This window comes from Lagenorhynchus albirostris, chromosome 5 (genome assembly GCF_949774975.1).
Source record: "Lagenorhynchus albirostris chromosome 5, mLagAlb1.1, whole genome shotgun sequence".
Taxonomy (NCBI): Eukaryota; Metazoa; Chordata; class Mammalia; order Artiodactyla; family Delphinidae; genus Lagenorhynchus; species Lagenorhynchus albirostris.
The window spans coordinates 138,871,248-138,887,474 of NC_083099.1; the positions used below are offsets into that span (position 1 = coordinate 138,871,248).

Here is a 16,227-nt window from a genome sequence, read left to right on the forward strand (position 1 = left end):
AGGGCATTACGTTAAGTGAAATAAATCAGATAGAGAAAGACAAATACTGTGTGATTTCATTTAAACGTGGAATCTAAAAAAGTCCAAACTCATAGAAACCAAGAGCAGAATGCTGGCTGTCAGGGGGTCGGGGTGAGGGAAATGGGAAGATGCTGGTCAAGGGGTACAGACTTCCAGTTATGAGTAAATTCTGAGATCTAATGGACAGCATAACAACACTGTACTGTATACTTGAAAGTTGCTAAGAGAGTAGATCTTAAATGTTCTCACCACCAAGGAGAAAAGAGAGAATTCTGTGAGGTGATGGAGACATTAACTAACCCTATTATAGCAATCACTTCACAACACGTACCTGTAGCAAATCCTCTCTTTGTACACCTTAAACTGACACAATGTTACATACCAATTGTATCTCAATAAAGCTCGGGAAAAAAGAAAAACAAAACAATACTTGCGTCATTTTTTTCTTATTCATAGCCACATTTCTTCACCAGGTATGTCTTATGTCACACAAGGTTTTTTGTTTTGTTTTATCTTGTTTTTTTTGTTTTTGTTTTTTTTTTTTTGCGGTACGCGGGCCTCTCACCGCTGTGGCCTCTCCCGTTGCAGAGCACAGGCTCCGGATGCGCAGGCTCGGCGGCCATGGCTCACGGGCCCAGCCGCTCCGCGGCATGTGGGATCTTCCCGGACCGGGGCACCAACCCATGTCCCCAGCATCGGCAGGCGGACTCTCAACCACTGCACCACCAGGGAAGACCCTGTTTTGTCTTGTTTTTATTATCAATCCATTTTATTTCAACAGCCCTAAGATCAAAGTCACTTTGGAAAAATGACTGTAAACTTGATAAACTAGTAGTATCAGAGCACTGCCGTACATTTTTTTTAAATTGAAGTATAGATTTACAGTATTGTGTTAGTTTCAAGTGTACAACAGTGATTCATATATATTTTTTCAGATTCTTTTCCACCATAGGTTATTGCAAGATATTGAATATAGTTCCCTGTGCTATACAGTAAATCCTCATTTTTATTTTTTTTTAATTTCACTTGTGAGGAATAAAGTAAGGTTTTTTTTTAAGTCCTTTTATTGAATATGTGTGAATTTTCCATTCTTAAAGACTAAGGAATAAGAACAGCAGCATATTGTTCAAATTATTCAAAAGACAAAAATATCTTTTCTTTGATTCTGTTTTTGTTCTTGATGCCTCTGTTCATTGCTAATATTGCCTATTTTATGTATAATTCTTCCCGGACAACCTCCCCTGATGGCCAAATAGGAAACTCACTCATCACCTCTCCTTTCACCTGCAGGCTCCTGACCCCTTCTGTAATGTGTACGGAAATAGGGAAATCTGCATAACTTTTTTTTCAAATAATAATGGAAAGTAAGAATTTGAATTGTGGGCTTTTCAAACAACATAAGTCATCAAAATTTTGACTTATTTTTGACTGTTACTTTAGTCATACCCTTTTAATTTGTGATGATACACTTAAACATAAAGACATTTTAAACTTGGGTTTTAAAACAAAGGATATGAGAATCACGTGGTTAGAGTTATATACTTCTGTCAGCTTCAAACTGAGTTGGAGCAATAATACCACTATCATAAAATTTTATGGGGCTAATTTGGAGGTCCATATAAATTGGTGTTGTTGTTTATTTTTGGATACTGATAATAGCAGCATATTAGCAGTTCATGTAGAATGCAAATGAACAGCACTTCTCAGAAAATCCACAAAGAATCACTAAAAAATTAATATCCATGCTTCGGTTCAATTTGGTTACTTTTTTAAAGTACATTCTCAAAAGTAACATGTACTCTCAATTAAGCCAAACACAACCAGGATTTTCATTTAACCCTGGAATTTGATCTTTAAAATTAAAAAAAAAAAAACTTTCTCTGCTATTTACAGTTCCTGCTTTGGGATAAATTCCAACATCTGGATACCAGAATCAGAGCAGCAAAATCTACGGAGACACATGTGCAATTTTATGCTTGCAAACCCACTATTTTTTCGGATGAAACGACTAGGGAGGTGCTTCCCCCTCATTTCTTATACCACAGAAATCTTGAGGACTGTTTTCCAAATGTACCCAGAGCAAAAAAATCATGTTACATAACACAAGCCAGTATACGTACCTATGCATACATAACTAAAAAGGTTTTCCAAAAGAATACTTTTCCTTTCTATATGCAACACACCCTGATAGTTTCCATCCTATTCCATTCCATTCCATTTCCTTTTGTTAATACTGGCTTTGACTCACTTCCACACATGGGTCTTGACCTGTAGTTTGAAAACCAGGGCTTCAGGGCCTTGCTGTAAAAATGCTGGTCCTTGGGCCAGCGGCACCAGCAGAGGCCTTGTTTGAAGTGCAGAATCTCAAGGCCCATCCATCCTGGTCTCCAGGTGACTCGTGTGCACATTAACGTTTGAAAAGCTTTGCTCTAGAACACAAAACTGCAGAATGAGGATCTGTCATCTGAACTGAATTTAGACCAAGAATGTGCCTCGAAACAAGCTTTGTTCAAAGAAGCTCTGTCATTCCACTAACTTCAAGAGGCAACACATTTTCTGGCAGGCCACTTAGGTGCAAATGAAAATTTATTTTCAGTTTTATCAACTGCGTCCAATGGGGTTTCCATTGCCAGCACAGGGCTCCCAACCTGGGATCCCTGGGCTTCAGGGGGCTGGGGGGCACGGGTGCTGAAATCGATCTGTGAGCATATAAGAGTGTGTGTGTGTGTGTGTGTGTGTGTGTGTGTGTGTGCTCACCCCGAGGGGAAAATATATAGCATTTACCAAATTTTTAAAGAGTTCTAAGATTCAGAAAAGGTAAGATGAGCTATCAGGCTATGACAGGACTTAGAAGAAACATAAACACATAGCACTAAGTGAAAAAAGCCAGTCTGCAAAGGCTATATACTGTATGATGGCAACTTTATGACATTCTGGAAACCACAAGACTATGGAAACTGTAAAAAGATCAGTGGTTGCCAGGGATGGGGTGGGGTTTGGAAGGGAGGGAAGGGATGAACAGGCAGAGCACAGAGGTTTTTACGGCAGTGAAAATACTCTGTATGAAACTACAGTGATAGAAACATGTCATTATACGTGGGTCCAAGGCCACAGAATATACAGCACCAAGAGTGAACCCTAATATAAACTTTGGAGTCTGGGTGATGATGACGTGTCAGCGCAGGTGCATCAGCTGTTAACAAATGCACCACATTAGTGGGGCATGTTGACAGTGGGAGGGGCTGTGGGTGTGTGGGAAGAGAGGGTACTTTGCTCAATTTTGCTGTGAACCTAAAACCGTTCTTAAAAAAACCTCATAAAGTTACATATATAAAACTATACAAATAAAAGTTAAGACACACTGCCCTTGAGAACACATTGTCTCTTCTGCAAATGGGCTGTGTGGTTACAACCATACCTGCAAAGGAGGAGAGAGAAGGGTGAAGAGTAGGTGAGCACTGAGCTGGGCCATCAGTCCCAGAACAGAACAAAGTCCCTGGATTACTCTCGCTCCCCTGTGACCAACGCTTATTCAGTTCCATCAACACCTCTATGTTAAGGATCTAGCAGGCACAGGGTACCATGAAAGACACTAAGGTGATTATAGGATCACTTTAAGTAATGTACAGTCTACACGCAAAGAAAACAGGCACAAAAATAATCAATATATGGTGAATACCCGCTCCTCTCTCCAAATGTCAAGGAGCAAATGTCAAGATTTGGAGGATGAAAACAAAAGCAAGAGGCCAGAAGAGCCTGGAGGAAGAGGTTCAGTGCCCTGGCACGTGGGCACTCGGAGGAAGGATAGAAACACTTCGGTAGGGGCACCAGGTGTTTCCAACCGTGATCTCTTCTGGTTGGTCTGCCCCATTCCGACTGGTGTGCCCGTGCCAGTTGTTAAATATTATATTTTGATTTTCCTACCCTCCAGGGGAAACTAGCAGGAAAAAGTTGCTGCAAAGTTAGGCTGGGTTCCTTGTGCACAGAACACAGAACTCAAGACCCTGGGTTGGATGCTGGCAGCAATTCTGCGTGTCTTCTGTGAACCCTGAACGACTTTCTTGGTGGTTTTTAAAATAATATACATTTTCTTTTATTTCTATTAAAGAAAACTGGGAAATACACAAGAGTAAAAGCAAGAAAAATAGATAGGCACTTTTTAGGTTGTAAAGCGAAGGGAAAGATAGCAAAGAAGAACATCTAGAGGTGTAAGCAAATAAAAATATTTCTCTCATGGAGGTAAAAATTAAAAGGCAGAATAAACATCGAAACCAATCTGTATGACAAATATGACATAGCTCGAGGTAGATATCATTAAAGTATAATGTATACAAGCTGTTGAGGAAAGAACGAAACCTCCTAAATCCCTGAAAAGAGTCGCCTGCATGAGCTGTCTGCACTTATCCATTCCCCCTTTTGGGTTTGAACCCAGTCCAATGTGGCTTTTGTCCACTCCATGCAAATCCCTCTTCCCAACCTCTGTGTGTTGCAGGGACTCAAAGCTCAACCCTAAGGCTCTCTTGTACCTTGGTCTCCAGGTGAGCTCGTTAGGCACCCAGCCTGAAATACAGGCCGATGACTCATAATGCAAACGACTCAACCAATGTACATTATATTATACTTCAATGAAGCTGTTTACAAAATCAAAAACCTGCCATCAGATCACGTCGCCCATTCTACTTAAAACCCCCCAATGGTCCCCTGTCCCCCGACATGCAGAATACAATGTAAAAGTCCCTGTCCTTGCATATCAGAACTTAACACATGGCCTCACCCTTACTCTACACCAGCCCCAATCTCCCTGCTGTTCCTTGGACATGCCAAGCAGGCTCCAGCCTAATGGCCTTTGCAGGTGCTATCCCCTCTCTCTGGGACACAATTCCCCGATCTGATCACCACTTCCCTCAGGTCTCTCTCTGAATTTCAGCTCTTCCCAAAAACCTTCCTTAATCTGGGCGAAAGGGCGCCTCTCCCCTCCATCACTCTCTTGATGACCTCTTGCTTACTTTACGTTTATTCTAAAGACCCATAACCAGCATTTTAAAATACACACACGTTGTAATGCTGGTTGTAATGCTGTAATGCTGGTAATATACTATATATATTTGAGCTTCATCTATCTTACCCCCTAGAATGTAAGCTTCATGCAAGCGGGGATCTTATCTGTTTGGTTCATGCTATACCCTCAGCAATGTTGAACGGTTTCATTGAAATGGGTCCAAAAAAATTACAAAAGAGATATTATAACTTGCTGATAAGCAAATGAGGAGATGACCACTCGCAAAAGTTTCCAAATGAAATAACTCTGATAAAACTCCACTCATCAAATCAGCAAAGATTAAAAATCACAATAGATTGTGATAAAATGGCTTTTTCAGATACTCCTTGGAGAAGGAAGAAGGGCACAATTGGGTGGGGAGATATTGTTATCAAAAGCCTTAAAAATGTTCCTACTCCTGGGATTAATCAAGGTTTCTGATCAGAGAGGTGCCGAAGGAAGCCGTCTTGTAGGAAGATTAACCTGGCAGCATGAGATAACAAGCACATAAGGAAGGCTGGGTGGAAAAAAGCAACAGAAGAATAGTCAGAGACAAGAGATAAAGCAGACCTGCTATGAAAAGGTACCACGAATTAGACACAAAGTGAAAAGTGAAAGAGAGAAAAGTGTTAAAGATATGCCCTAAATTTTAAGCCTGGTAACTGGGAGAAGTGGCCATGAAGAAAAAAGGAAAAGGGGGATTAACAAAAAATTTAAATGATGACAATGATGATGATGATGATAGCTAACCACTATTCACTAGACACTGTTCCAAGACCTTCACATGAATCACCTCATCTGATCTTCCTACATCCCTAGGAGGTAGACACCACTCTCATTTTACTGATGAGAGAATTGAGGCTCAGAGGGGCTCAGTGACTTGCCCAAGGTCAAATAACAAATGTCATGCTGGGGATTATAAATCAGGAAGTCTAGCTCTACAGCCTGTCTGCTCACCCATTACTCTGGAGCTGCCTTGTCCCAAAGGGAAGTGGTTCACCAGAAATGACATGATATCACAATGAATGAACCTGGCCTTGGAGGAGGCTGGACTCTGTGACCTGGACAAACAAGCTAAGCGCTGCATTCAATGCACCAGAAGTGTATGAAGATGCTCCAGAGACTCGAGGCATCACACAACGTAAGTATGGCTCCTCTGATTGGTTGCTGAGTTGAAGGTACTAGTACCCATATCCAGGTGACGTGTCCAGCCTGCACCTAGAAATGTGAGGCTGGAGCTCGGGAGAGAAACCAGAGCCAGAGATAACAGAGTCCCCTGTCCCCAGAAGGTGACAACTGAAGCCATGAGACTTTGAGGTCAGAAGGTAAAGAAAGTACAAGAAGAAAAGCAGAAGGTGGAATTAAACCATGGAGAACCTGTAAGTTAAGTCCTGTCCCCACTCAGGCAGAGCGTTCGGTGCGCCCATTGGAAAACACACATGTTGCATCCTGGACTCACTGTCCCCACTAAGCTCACCTCCAGCTCACGCCCCCTCCTCCACATCAGCAGTCCCAACATCAGTCTTGCAACAAGGATAACGATGCTCAAACCCCAAATGCACCAACAGAGCCACACAGGCAACATCGACGTCAGCCACAGAGGCTGACGAGTCCAAAACACTCAATTGCTAGGGGCTGATCTGAAACATTCTTGATTCAAATTCTTGATTAGTTCATTTCCCATAAGGTGGAAGAAGGAGGAAGGACACTTCTCTCCTGGACTCTCATTACACCCAGTCACGGAGCCCAGGAAACCTGCTGTGGCATTCTGAAACCCGAGTCCAAATAAGGTTCTCTAAACCCTTACACGTGTGACTCAGATATTCAGAGCGGTGGTGCAGAACAATGCAGCCGCCAGTGTAGACAGAAAAGAAAATCAGTTGCTTTGATAAATATTTACCGTAAGGCTAGGTTAATAATTAGTAATTATTCATTATCTAAGCAAGCACCTTAGGTGCTTGTTAAAATGAAGATCACTGAGCCCAGCCCAAATTTACTGAAGAAGCGGCTCTGGCAGACAGCCCAGGAATCTGCATTTTGATTAGAATTCCAGGATACCTTTGGAGAACCACTTCTGGAGGAAAACTGCCCCAGAGGGGCTCTAAGCCAAGCACGGACAACTTCTAACCATTCTCCAGGGAAGTGATCTGAACCTCTTCTGACCCCCGTTTACACCTCTCGGTAAGGCGGGTGCCCTCCCTGAATGTCAGCGTCACTGAATCTTAATGAGGCATTGCTAGTTTGGGAAGGACCACGCCATTACGGCCCCCTGCACCCACCCTGAGCACAGCCTCCAGCAGGTGACCAGGCTCAGCCCTGAGGGGCGCAGGCAGCCAGCAGGGAGAGACAGAAAGTACAGCCCTGCTCCAGCAAACCTCACCTCGGATACGTGCAGGGGAGACGCTTCGATGTTAGAAGTCTCCACAGTTGTGCCATATGGAATGTCCTGAAACTTTTTTTTAAATATTACCTTCTGGTTATAAAAAGTAATACGCATTCATCGTGGGCATTTTCGCAGATTTGCTCTTCTGTGTTTCATTAAGTGCCACCATCTCGCAGAAAAATGAACTGGCAGCTATAAGCAGCCAGTCGCCAGGCTTACTGGGATGTGCTAACCCCACCGGCATCTGATCAAAGCTGATTTACTGAGGAAAAAACAGGCAGCGTATCAAAGGCTTACATCATCTTCACAGTACACAGATTTGGGGAGGAAAACTCTGGCCTCTGTTGAGTATATCATCGAAAGGATAAGCTGTCCACCTTCCCGGGAAGCAAAGCCACTATAAATCAGATTTGCAAAGATGTGCAAAATGCTTACAATGCAATGGGTCCTCTGTCAGTCACACAGGAGCTAGGTAGTGAGATCCACTCTTCTCCAGGGCGATGGGATAAGTCACCACCAGCCACAGAAGCCACCTAATTGCTCACTCGGGATGCAGATCAGGGCACTTTTTGTATCTGCCTTGTGTTATTTTAAAAGGATTCTGCTCATCTTCTGGGTTCTCAGGCCTCCCAGTGACCCTGTGCTTAATCCTGGCTACTTCTTAAATCTTTTTCAGATCCTTCCTTCTATGAAATGCAAACGGGGTTTAAGTTTAGCATCTTTTATAGTCAGAAACATTTAGCATTACTTCCAGAGAGGCAGCCACAGAATCATGTGGGAAAGAAGTCAGTTCAGCAGTTGGCTTCTTGGCAAGTACTGACCCTATTATCTTTCCAGTTGTTTCCAGAATATTCCCTCTTCTTCCTTCTCTCCTTCTACTGCTATTATGTAAGAGCATGCTAATATATAATATTATATATTAATGACATAAATTTATATTATACAACTGCTTTAGTTTTTAGTACTATAATAATATATTGCTATATCATTAACAATAATATTAATAATATATTAATATATAACATGTTAATAATATATTAATTATATATAAATATATAAAATGTTAATATTATCAGTAATATATAAACAATATAAGAATATATTATATAATTACTATAACATAAAATACAATATATAATATATTGCATCATATATTAATACATTATATAATGAATATGATATTAATGACATTAATATATTAATAATAATAGGTAATGTTATAATAAGTGTTAATGGGAGCTGGGCACGGCTCTGAGTGCTTTAAAAGCATTAACATTAACTAATTTAATCCTCATGATTCTAGGAGGTAGGTACACTATATACCCCCATTTTACAGCTGAAGAAACTGAGGCAACTGATAACAAGTGGCACCAAGCTTCAAACCTAGGCCATATGGCCCCAACCCTAAAAAAGGGCAAAAAAATACAAAAGTTAAAGGGGAAAGGAACAGGAAGGCAAAAAAGTCATTAGAAACAAAAATCCTGAGTAAGCCATTTTTCAGTCCTTTTCCACAAGTGGAAGGAATCAACTAGAAACCAGAACAGAGAAACTGTTTACCCCGTGGTCAGCTATGACTGATCCTCACACGAAACCCTGGGGAACAGGGGCTGGAGATGAGCTAGCCATGGACACCAGAACTGAGCCCGGCGTCCTCCTCAGGACGACAGAGGGTCAACAGGGCAGTGACAAACTCCAGGCATTTCTAGACACGGAAGCATGTGAGCTGCACCTGGGAGCCATCAGATCCATGAAGTGCACTCCAAATCGCGTGTGTGCTCTACCTGAAATACCCGGCAACGTGGGACCCCCCCAGGAAGACCCTGGAGACACCAGGCTGTCTCCAGGCAGAAGCAGTGCTGGCCGAGCACAGGGCTAGGAGCGGGACGAGGTGGGATGGGTGAGGTATGTCCCAGAACATGTGTCTGGGAACGTGTGTCCTGTGCCCCAGATGGCAGGTGCTGTGCCTTTATGATCTCTTATTCCCACACCCACACTCCCAACCTGTTTCGAGTACAGGGAAGGCTTTGATGTTTGCTGAATGAATGAACGAGTGAATCAGAGAGAGATTCCTTGTTGCGAAAGAGTGTAGCGGAGCCACCCACAGAGCTACAGGCGGGTGGACTCACTCAACTCAGAAATGACCAACAGACTCACAAACAGAGAACAGACTGTGGTTGCCAAGGGGAGGGGGAGAGATGGATTGGGAGTTTGGGGTCAGCAGATGCAAACTAGTATATATAGGATGGATAAACAACAAGGTGCTACTGTAGAGCACAGGGAACTATACTCAATATCCTGTGATAAACCATAATGGAAAAGAATATTTTAAAAAATAAATAAATAAATATAAATATATGTGTGTGTGTGTGTGTGTGTGTATGGATAACTGAATCACTTTGCTGTACAACAGAAATTAACCCAACCTTGTAAATCAACTATAGCTGATTTATAGTCCAATAACCAGAGCTGCCTGGAGAGCTTCGTGCTCAGCCTCCGTGGAGACACAGCCTCTCACTGCAGTCCCTGCCCAGCTGTCACTTGACCAGAGCTGGCTCCCACCCGCCTCAGCAGCTAGACCAGCGCTGGACAAAGCGACCTCTAACACTGACGATCTGCCGCAGTGCAGAATGGTTTACAGTTAGAAGTGTCTTCCCAAATATCATGCCACCTTGAGCTGCCCACCTTGATCTTCCCTTTCTCTTCTTTTAGTATCTTATGTTCTTCACTGTAAATATCACTCTTACACAAATATGATATGTGATACTTGTGCAAGTTAAAGAATAAGAAGCAAACGCTCTTGTATGCATCCTCAGCCCACAACAGGCAATACCAGGATCTCAGATGCCCCCTGAGTCCCTCCCCAAAGTTCTCCCCTCCCCCACAAGGCAATTTCTATCCTGAATTATGTACATATTGTGCCTCTGTTCTTCCTTTTGCCACATACATGTGTGTCTATGAACAACATATGTTTTGTAGTTTTGCCTTTTTTTTGATCTTTATACATGGAATCATACTGTGTATAAAGTATGATACTTTATTCTTAAATAAATACGGTATGATAAATACAGTATGATACTGTACTTATTCTTCTGTGACTTTTTTTTCACTCAACCTTGAGAATCATGCACATCAATGCACAGACACAGGTAGATGTTTGTAGTTTTTCTTCACTGCTGTATAGTATTCCATTGGAGGGCTAGACCACAAGTTATTTATCTGTTCTCCTGGCATTTGGGTTGTTCTAGTTTTTTGCTTATGCATGTTTCCTGGCACCTGTGTGCAACAGGGCATATACCCAGGGGTGGACCTCCTAGAGCACCATTAGCTTCAGAAGTTAACGCCAAACTGGTACCAAAGCACAACTGGTATTGTACCAACTTACCACCAGTGTGGAGGAGAGGACCCTCTGTGTCCCATCCATGGTAGGAACTGACATTATCTGTATATTATTACTATTATTTCCCTTATCTCCTAACCACCTCTCAGAGCAACTAGCCAACATGTCCCATATATGCACTCATCTCCTCTGATGTGGTCATGGTATGTTTTAGATACACATGTATCCATGAAAAGTACATGATGTCTTTTGGGAAGTGTACATGATTTCCTATGTGTAAATAGTATTGTGCCACAGAGCACATCCTGTTTTAGATTTTTTTCCTTCAAGTCAATATTTTTTAAGACATATCCATGTCACTCTGTGTATATCAGACACGACAATATTCTGTCCTCGAGACGGATATGTTATCCTCATTTTACAGACCACAGGAGCTCTCAGCAGGGTCTTGGTGCATTACCCGTAATAAGAGCTCACTGAATCCTCACACTAACCGCCAAAGTAGGTGCCTCCACTTCAGACAAGAGGAAACCAAAGCACAGAGAGATTAAGGAACTTGTACAGCATCACCGAGTTAGTAAACGACAAGGCAGGTTTGAATTGAGTCCTAGGACACTAGGACCCTCTCTCTTATCCATGATATGAACTAGCTAAGAACATGCAGCTCTCAGAGTTTTGGGAACCAGCATTTCTGGGTCACACAGCCAGTGATCCATGGAATAGAACTAAAATTCAGACCCTTCCCCTCTCAGTCCCATCCTCCTTTGGCCAGTTCCAAAATGTCTAGTAATCCAAGTGGGTAGTTGATGAATGGCAAAGGGAACAATTACAAACTGTACCAATCAGATGTTTCTTTAAAGCGAGAAACTTGACTACTCTCTCCTCTGCTCATCCTCTTCGTCTCTAATGTTAGTAAATGAAAATATGAAAATGGAGCTCTTAGGAGGAAATGCAATGATGTAAATCGAGAATTCCGATGAGAATTCTCATCGGAATGAGAATTCATGACCAAAGTCTTTGTCAAGTCCTAGCAAAATGGATTTTCTAGTCTTTTTTCCCTGCTTGGGATGTAACAGAGAAGAACCAACCTGACTCCCTATCAGATCCATTCCTTCAACTCTAACCCTTGTGCTCTGTTGCCTGTGCTTAGTCATGCTGGCTCTGCACCTTTTGTAAAAGAACGTTGCCTATAGCCTGAAATATACAGGAGAGCCCATTCTCAAGGCTCTGACTTTTAAAGGTGTAACACTTTTCCAATCATATAGAGATAAAAAGTTGCAAAGCAGAGAATAACAATTGTCTTGTTGGAGGTTGATAGGACAACTGTGACCAGACCCACGTGGACAGCTGCAAGAACAAAGGATTCCGGCACCAAGAAGTCTGCAACAACCAGCCACACCCCCTCCCCTTTTGGTATAAAAGAAGCCTGAATTCTAACTCAGGTAAGATGGTTCTTTGGGACACTAGTCCACCATCTTCTCAGTCTGCCGGCTTTCTGAATAAAGTCACTATTCCTTCCCCTCAACAACCTGTCTCTGGATTTACTGGCCTGTCATGTGGCAAGCAGTTCCAACTTGGACTCAGTAACAGGGGTAAGAGTCTGGGTCTATCTTTGGCAGCGAAACGTGCTACCCCTTAGCAGAGCAGAGGCATGGTCACATGGCCTAACCAGCTCAGAGCATACTGGTGTGACACTCACCATAATTTCTATTATAAGACAGTACTTGGAAGGGCCAGCAAAGAAAGACAAATCAAAATGTGCTTAATAACTTAATATTTTCATCAATAAAGAATAAGCTGAAATACGTTTAAAGTTCTGTTCATTTTCTTTGTAAATCAATTGCCACAATTGTTACATTATTTAAATCAAGAATATCTAATATTTCACAATTATTTGCCACCCTTCCTTTTTAAAAACTATTTCCAGCTCCTTAAATATATGAAAGGGTAAAAGTAATTTGCTCTGGCAGAAAAGAACTGTAGGAAATTTTGCAGAATACATTTCCTAAATAAAAAGGAACATTTCTTTCCTCCAGGTCAGCCTATGGAGGGATACGAAGGCCACATAAAGTCTTTATGGCTGTCTCCGTGCACACCTGCCAGGTGAAGTCAATTCTGTGGAGAATTCAAGTCCTTTTCAGATGAGAAAAACATTTCTGTAGCAGTGAGCCAAAGACAAAATCTTCCACTATCTACATTAACATAGCAAGTGGAACCTGTCACGTGTCATTTATAAGAACTTCCTCTCCCAGAAATAAGAGCTGCATTCCTCAGCCCACAACCAGAAACTTCTCAGCATAGAAAATTTTACTGAATAAATTCCCCAAATTGGGTATTTTAAGGGAACAGTGGAAGGCAACCTATTTTCCTGACTGTTGTCAAGGACACCAATTTCATAAACAGAAAAACAAGGAAGTCCAGGAATAATTATTCAAATTGCAATAGGTGGAATTTGATAGATTTACCAAGGAAACAAATGTCTTTAATGCAATTCTCTCTGCCTCAAAGCCAACATCAGCTATTAGTATATGCAACTCTAAATTACCAAATCATCTGCAAAAGGCACAGAAGCAATTTTAGTTGAAATTTGTTTTTAAGAAACTCTCAGGGTTCCATTTCTTAAAATTATCTGTCAGTTATATTTACGTTAACCAATGTGAGCATAATAAATCAGAGCTAAAAACATAGCTCATTCCTGAGATCAAATACAGAGCATTTCTACTAAACACTTTTTCAGAGATCATGTTTCTCAGATGTGTCTGTTTGCACTTGATGAATTAACTTTTAAAAATCTGCAATAATTTCTTGCTGAATTCATCTTTTCCTTCTGGTTGGTTACGAATAAAATGCCAGTCAAAGTGGATTTCAGTTGCTGTCGCTCATACTCTGAACTACAGAAGGTATTTCTTATATCAACTTCTTTCCCTGAGAGCTTTTCTTTGCATCCTGCAGCTTCATGGTCAACAGAGGCTAAAAGAAAAAAGTCCCCTCCCCCACTCAGTGTGTAGCACAAACACACTCACCAAACACATTCCAGATATTTCTGAAGAGACCTTATCACATCCACAGGAGTTTTCCCACTTGCATTTTTGTAGACATAATGTCCATGCCCCAATCAGTTATCACACAGAAATCAAATGATAGTGTCAACCCAGAGGATCTGCTCCTGTCCGTCCCTGGATGACATTCAGAAAAGCTCCACACCCCGGGACTCCCCGTATCTCTGACACTTGCAGTAACACCCACAAAGGTCAGAAAATGCATTTAAACTCTTATTACTTCTAATTCCACTTTCAAAGAAATTAAACACGTATGAATGTGAGTTGTACATGGTACATAACACTTTCGCAAATATACTGCTTTTGAAAAGCATGTGTGTATGTAAATGTGTGTGTGCACGTGTCATTTTGGAGGGCATTTTATATTTTAGTCCAAAAAAAAAAGATAAATATTTCAATACCATAAACTTTCCTCTCCTTTATAAGCCACTTTCCATTTTCAATAAATGTTTTAGGTAAAGAGTAAAAATTAGTAAAACCGATGAGACCATTTGGGGAAATGAATTTATATGGGGGAAGCCAAGAACTGGCAAGGTAGTGAGTGAGTTGGGCCAACGTAGACAGCTGGACCAATCAGCACAGGTGTAGACAGCCTATCTGGATCATGTAGCTCAAGCCCCAACTTTTTCTGTAACTTTTATTTGGGTCAAGTATATGAAAACCATCACTTCATTTCTCCCGGTGGCTATAACCATGTGTACGCGGAGTATTGAAAGGAATGGGCCGGCTTCCTCCCAGGGACTGGCTTTGGCTGGAGTCTCACTTCCCTGTTGTTCTCTCACCTCCAGAGCTCCAGGAAGAGCTGCCAGTGAGCAGGCGGGGCAGGTGTGGGGTGACAAGCTGCTGAAGTGTCAGCACGCCCAGATAAAACGACACGGCTGAGCACTGGAAACCCTCTCGTCTCTCCCTAGGTAACCCCAGGAAGTGTAAAGGAGTTGAACGTAGAACAGAAGTTAGAGGATTTGGATGTGGTTTTCAATGTTAACTCAGGGGTCGGCAATCTTTTTCTGCAAAGAACCAGATAGTAAATATCGTCGGCTTTGCCACCCTACGTTCTTTGCTGAAGGACTCAATTCTGCCATGACAGTGTGAAAGCAGCCCTAGACAGCATGGAAATGAGTGTGTGGCTACAGCCCAGGAAAACTCTCCTTCTGGACAATGAAGTCTAAATTTCCTATAATTTACATGCACTATGAAATCTTCTTCTTCTTTTGATTTTTTTTCAACCATTTAAAAACTTAAAAGCATTTTCTTAGCTCATGGGCTGAATAAAGACAGGTAGGTGGTGGACCGGGTTTGGCCCACGGCTGTGGTTGGCTGACCCTTACATTCGCTGACAGGTGGGCAGGCATCTGCAAAGGTCCAGCCAAGGAGGAAGCCAGGGCAGCTTCCTGGCCGAGCTAGAACCTACCTTGATATGAGCTGCCGGGTCTGGGACAGTCTGAATCATGTCCTTCAGGAGGCCAGCACGGTTACCATCTGTTCAGAACCTGAGGCAGCTAGAAGACACAAAGGGGCAACACAAATAGTAATAAACAACCAGGTTTCTTTGTTTGGTTTTCCATTAGGACTGAACACAACACACCAATGGTAAAATAACCCCAGCTCTGCACTAAACATTTGCCTTTAGATATGCATAGTAAATGAAGTGATGAGAAAACCCAGTTCTCTCCTGTTGGGAATATCACTTACTTTTAGTCCCCAAAACCCTAATAGGACAAGTCCCCCCAAACCCAAGTCAAATTCAGTTCATGCACATCATTTTACACGGGCAGCATCTACGATGATTATCTGTCATTATATATTATATATATAACATATATAATATATATATTATATATGTTATATATATAATATAATTATATATATTATATTATTATATATTATATATTATATATATTAATAATTATATATATATTATATATTATATATATATAATATAATAATATATATATTATATAACTGACAGGAAGAAATGAGACACCCAAAATGATATTTTCTATTATATTGAGAGAACTGGACTTTTGAACTTTCTACTGAAACTAATGCCATCTACACCTCGGTAAGCCTCATAATTAAGCACTTAATAAAAAGCACAGATACTGGTCATCGAGCGCTTAAGTGGCAGCCCTGGGGCTAAGGGCTCCACACGCATTTCTCATCTAACCCTGACCACCACTCTGAAAGCTCACATTCCCATCATCTGGTCGGGGATGTGGACACCCAGGGAGGTTGCTAATTTGTCCATGATCACCTGATTCTCAAGCAACAGAGCCAGGATTCAAGTCAGACTGGCCTGACTCCAAAGCCCATAAGAAACTTTGGTTTGATATAATTAACACGTTTCACCCTGTATTTTGAAGACACTTTAATTCATTTGAAAATTTAA

At 41.6% G+C, this 16,227-nt stretch overlaps 1 protein-coding gene across 4 annotated transcripts in view; it reads right to left on the reverse strand.

Moving 5' to 3' along the window:
• Positions 1 to 16,227, reverse strand: part of ERG (ETS transcription factor ERG) — a 284,518-nt gene that overhangs the window by 167,849 nt on the left and 100,442 nt on the right. For all 4 annotated transcript variants that reach the window (XM_060150935.1, XM_060150940.1, XM_060150938.1 and 1 more), the window contains exon 3: positions 15,250 to 15,337. In XM_060150935.1, the coding sequence (XP_060006918.1) occupies positions 15,250 to 15,288 (39 nt within the window). In that variant the 5' untranslated portion in view covers positions 15,289 to 15,337. The remainder of the gene's footprint in view (positions 1 to 15,249; positions 15,338 to 16,227) is intronic.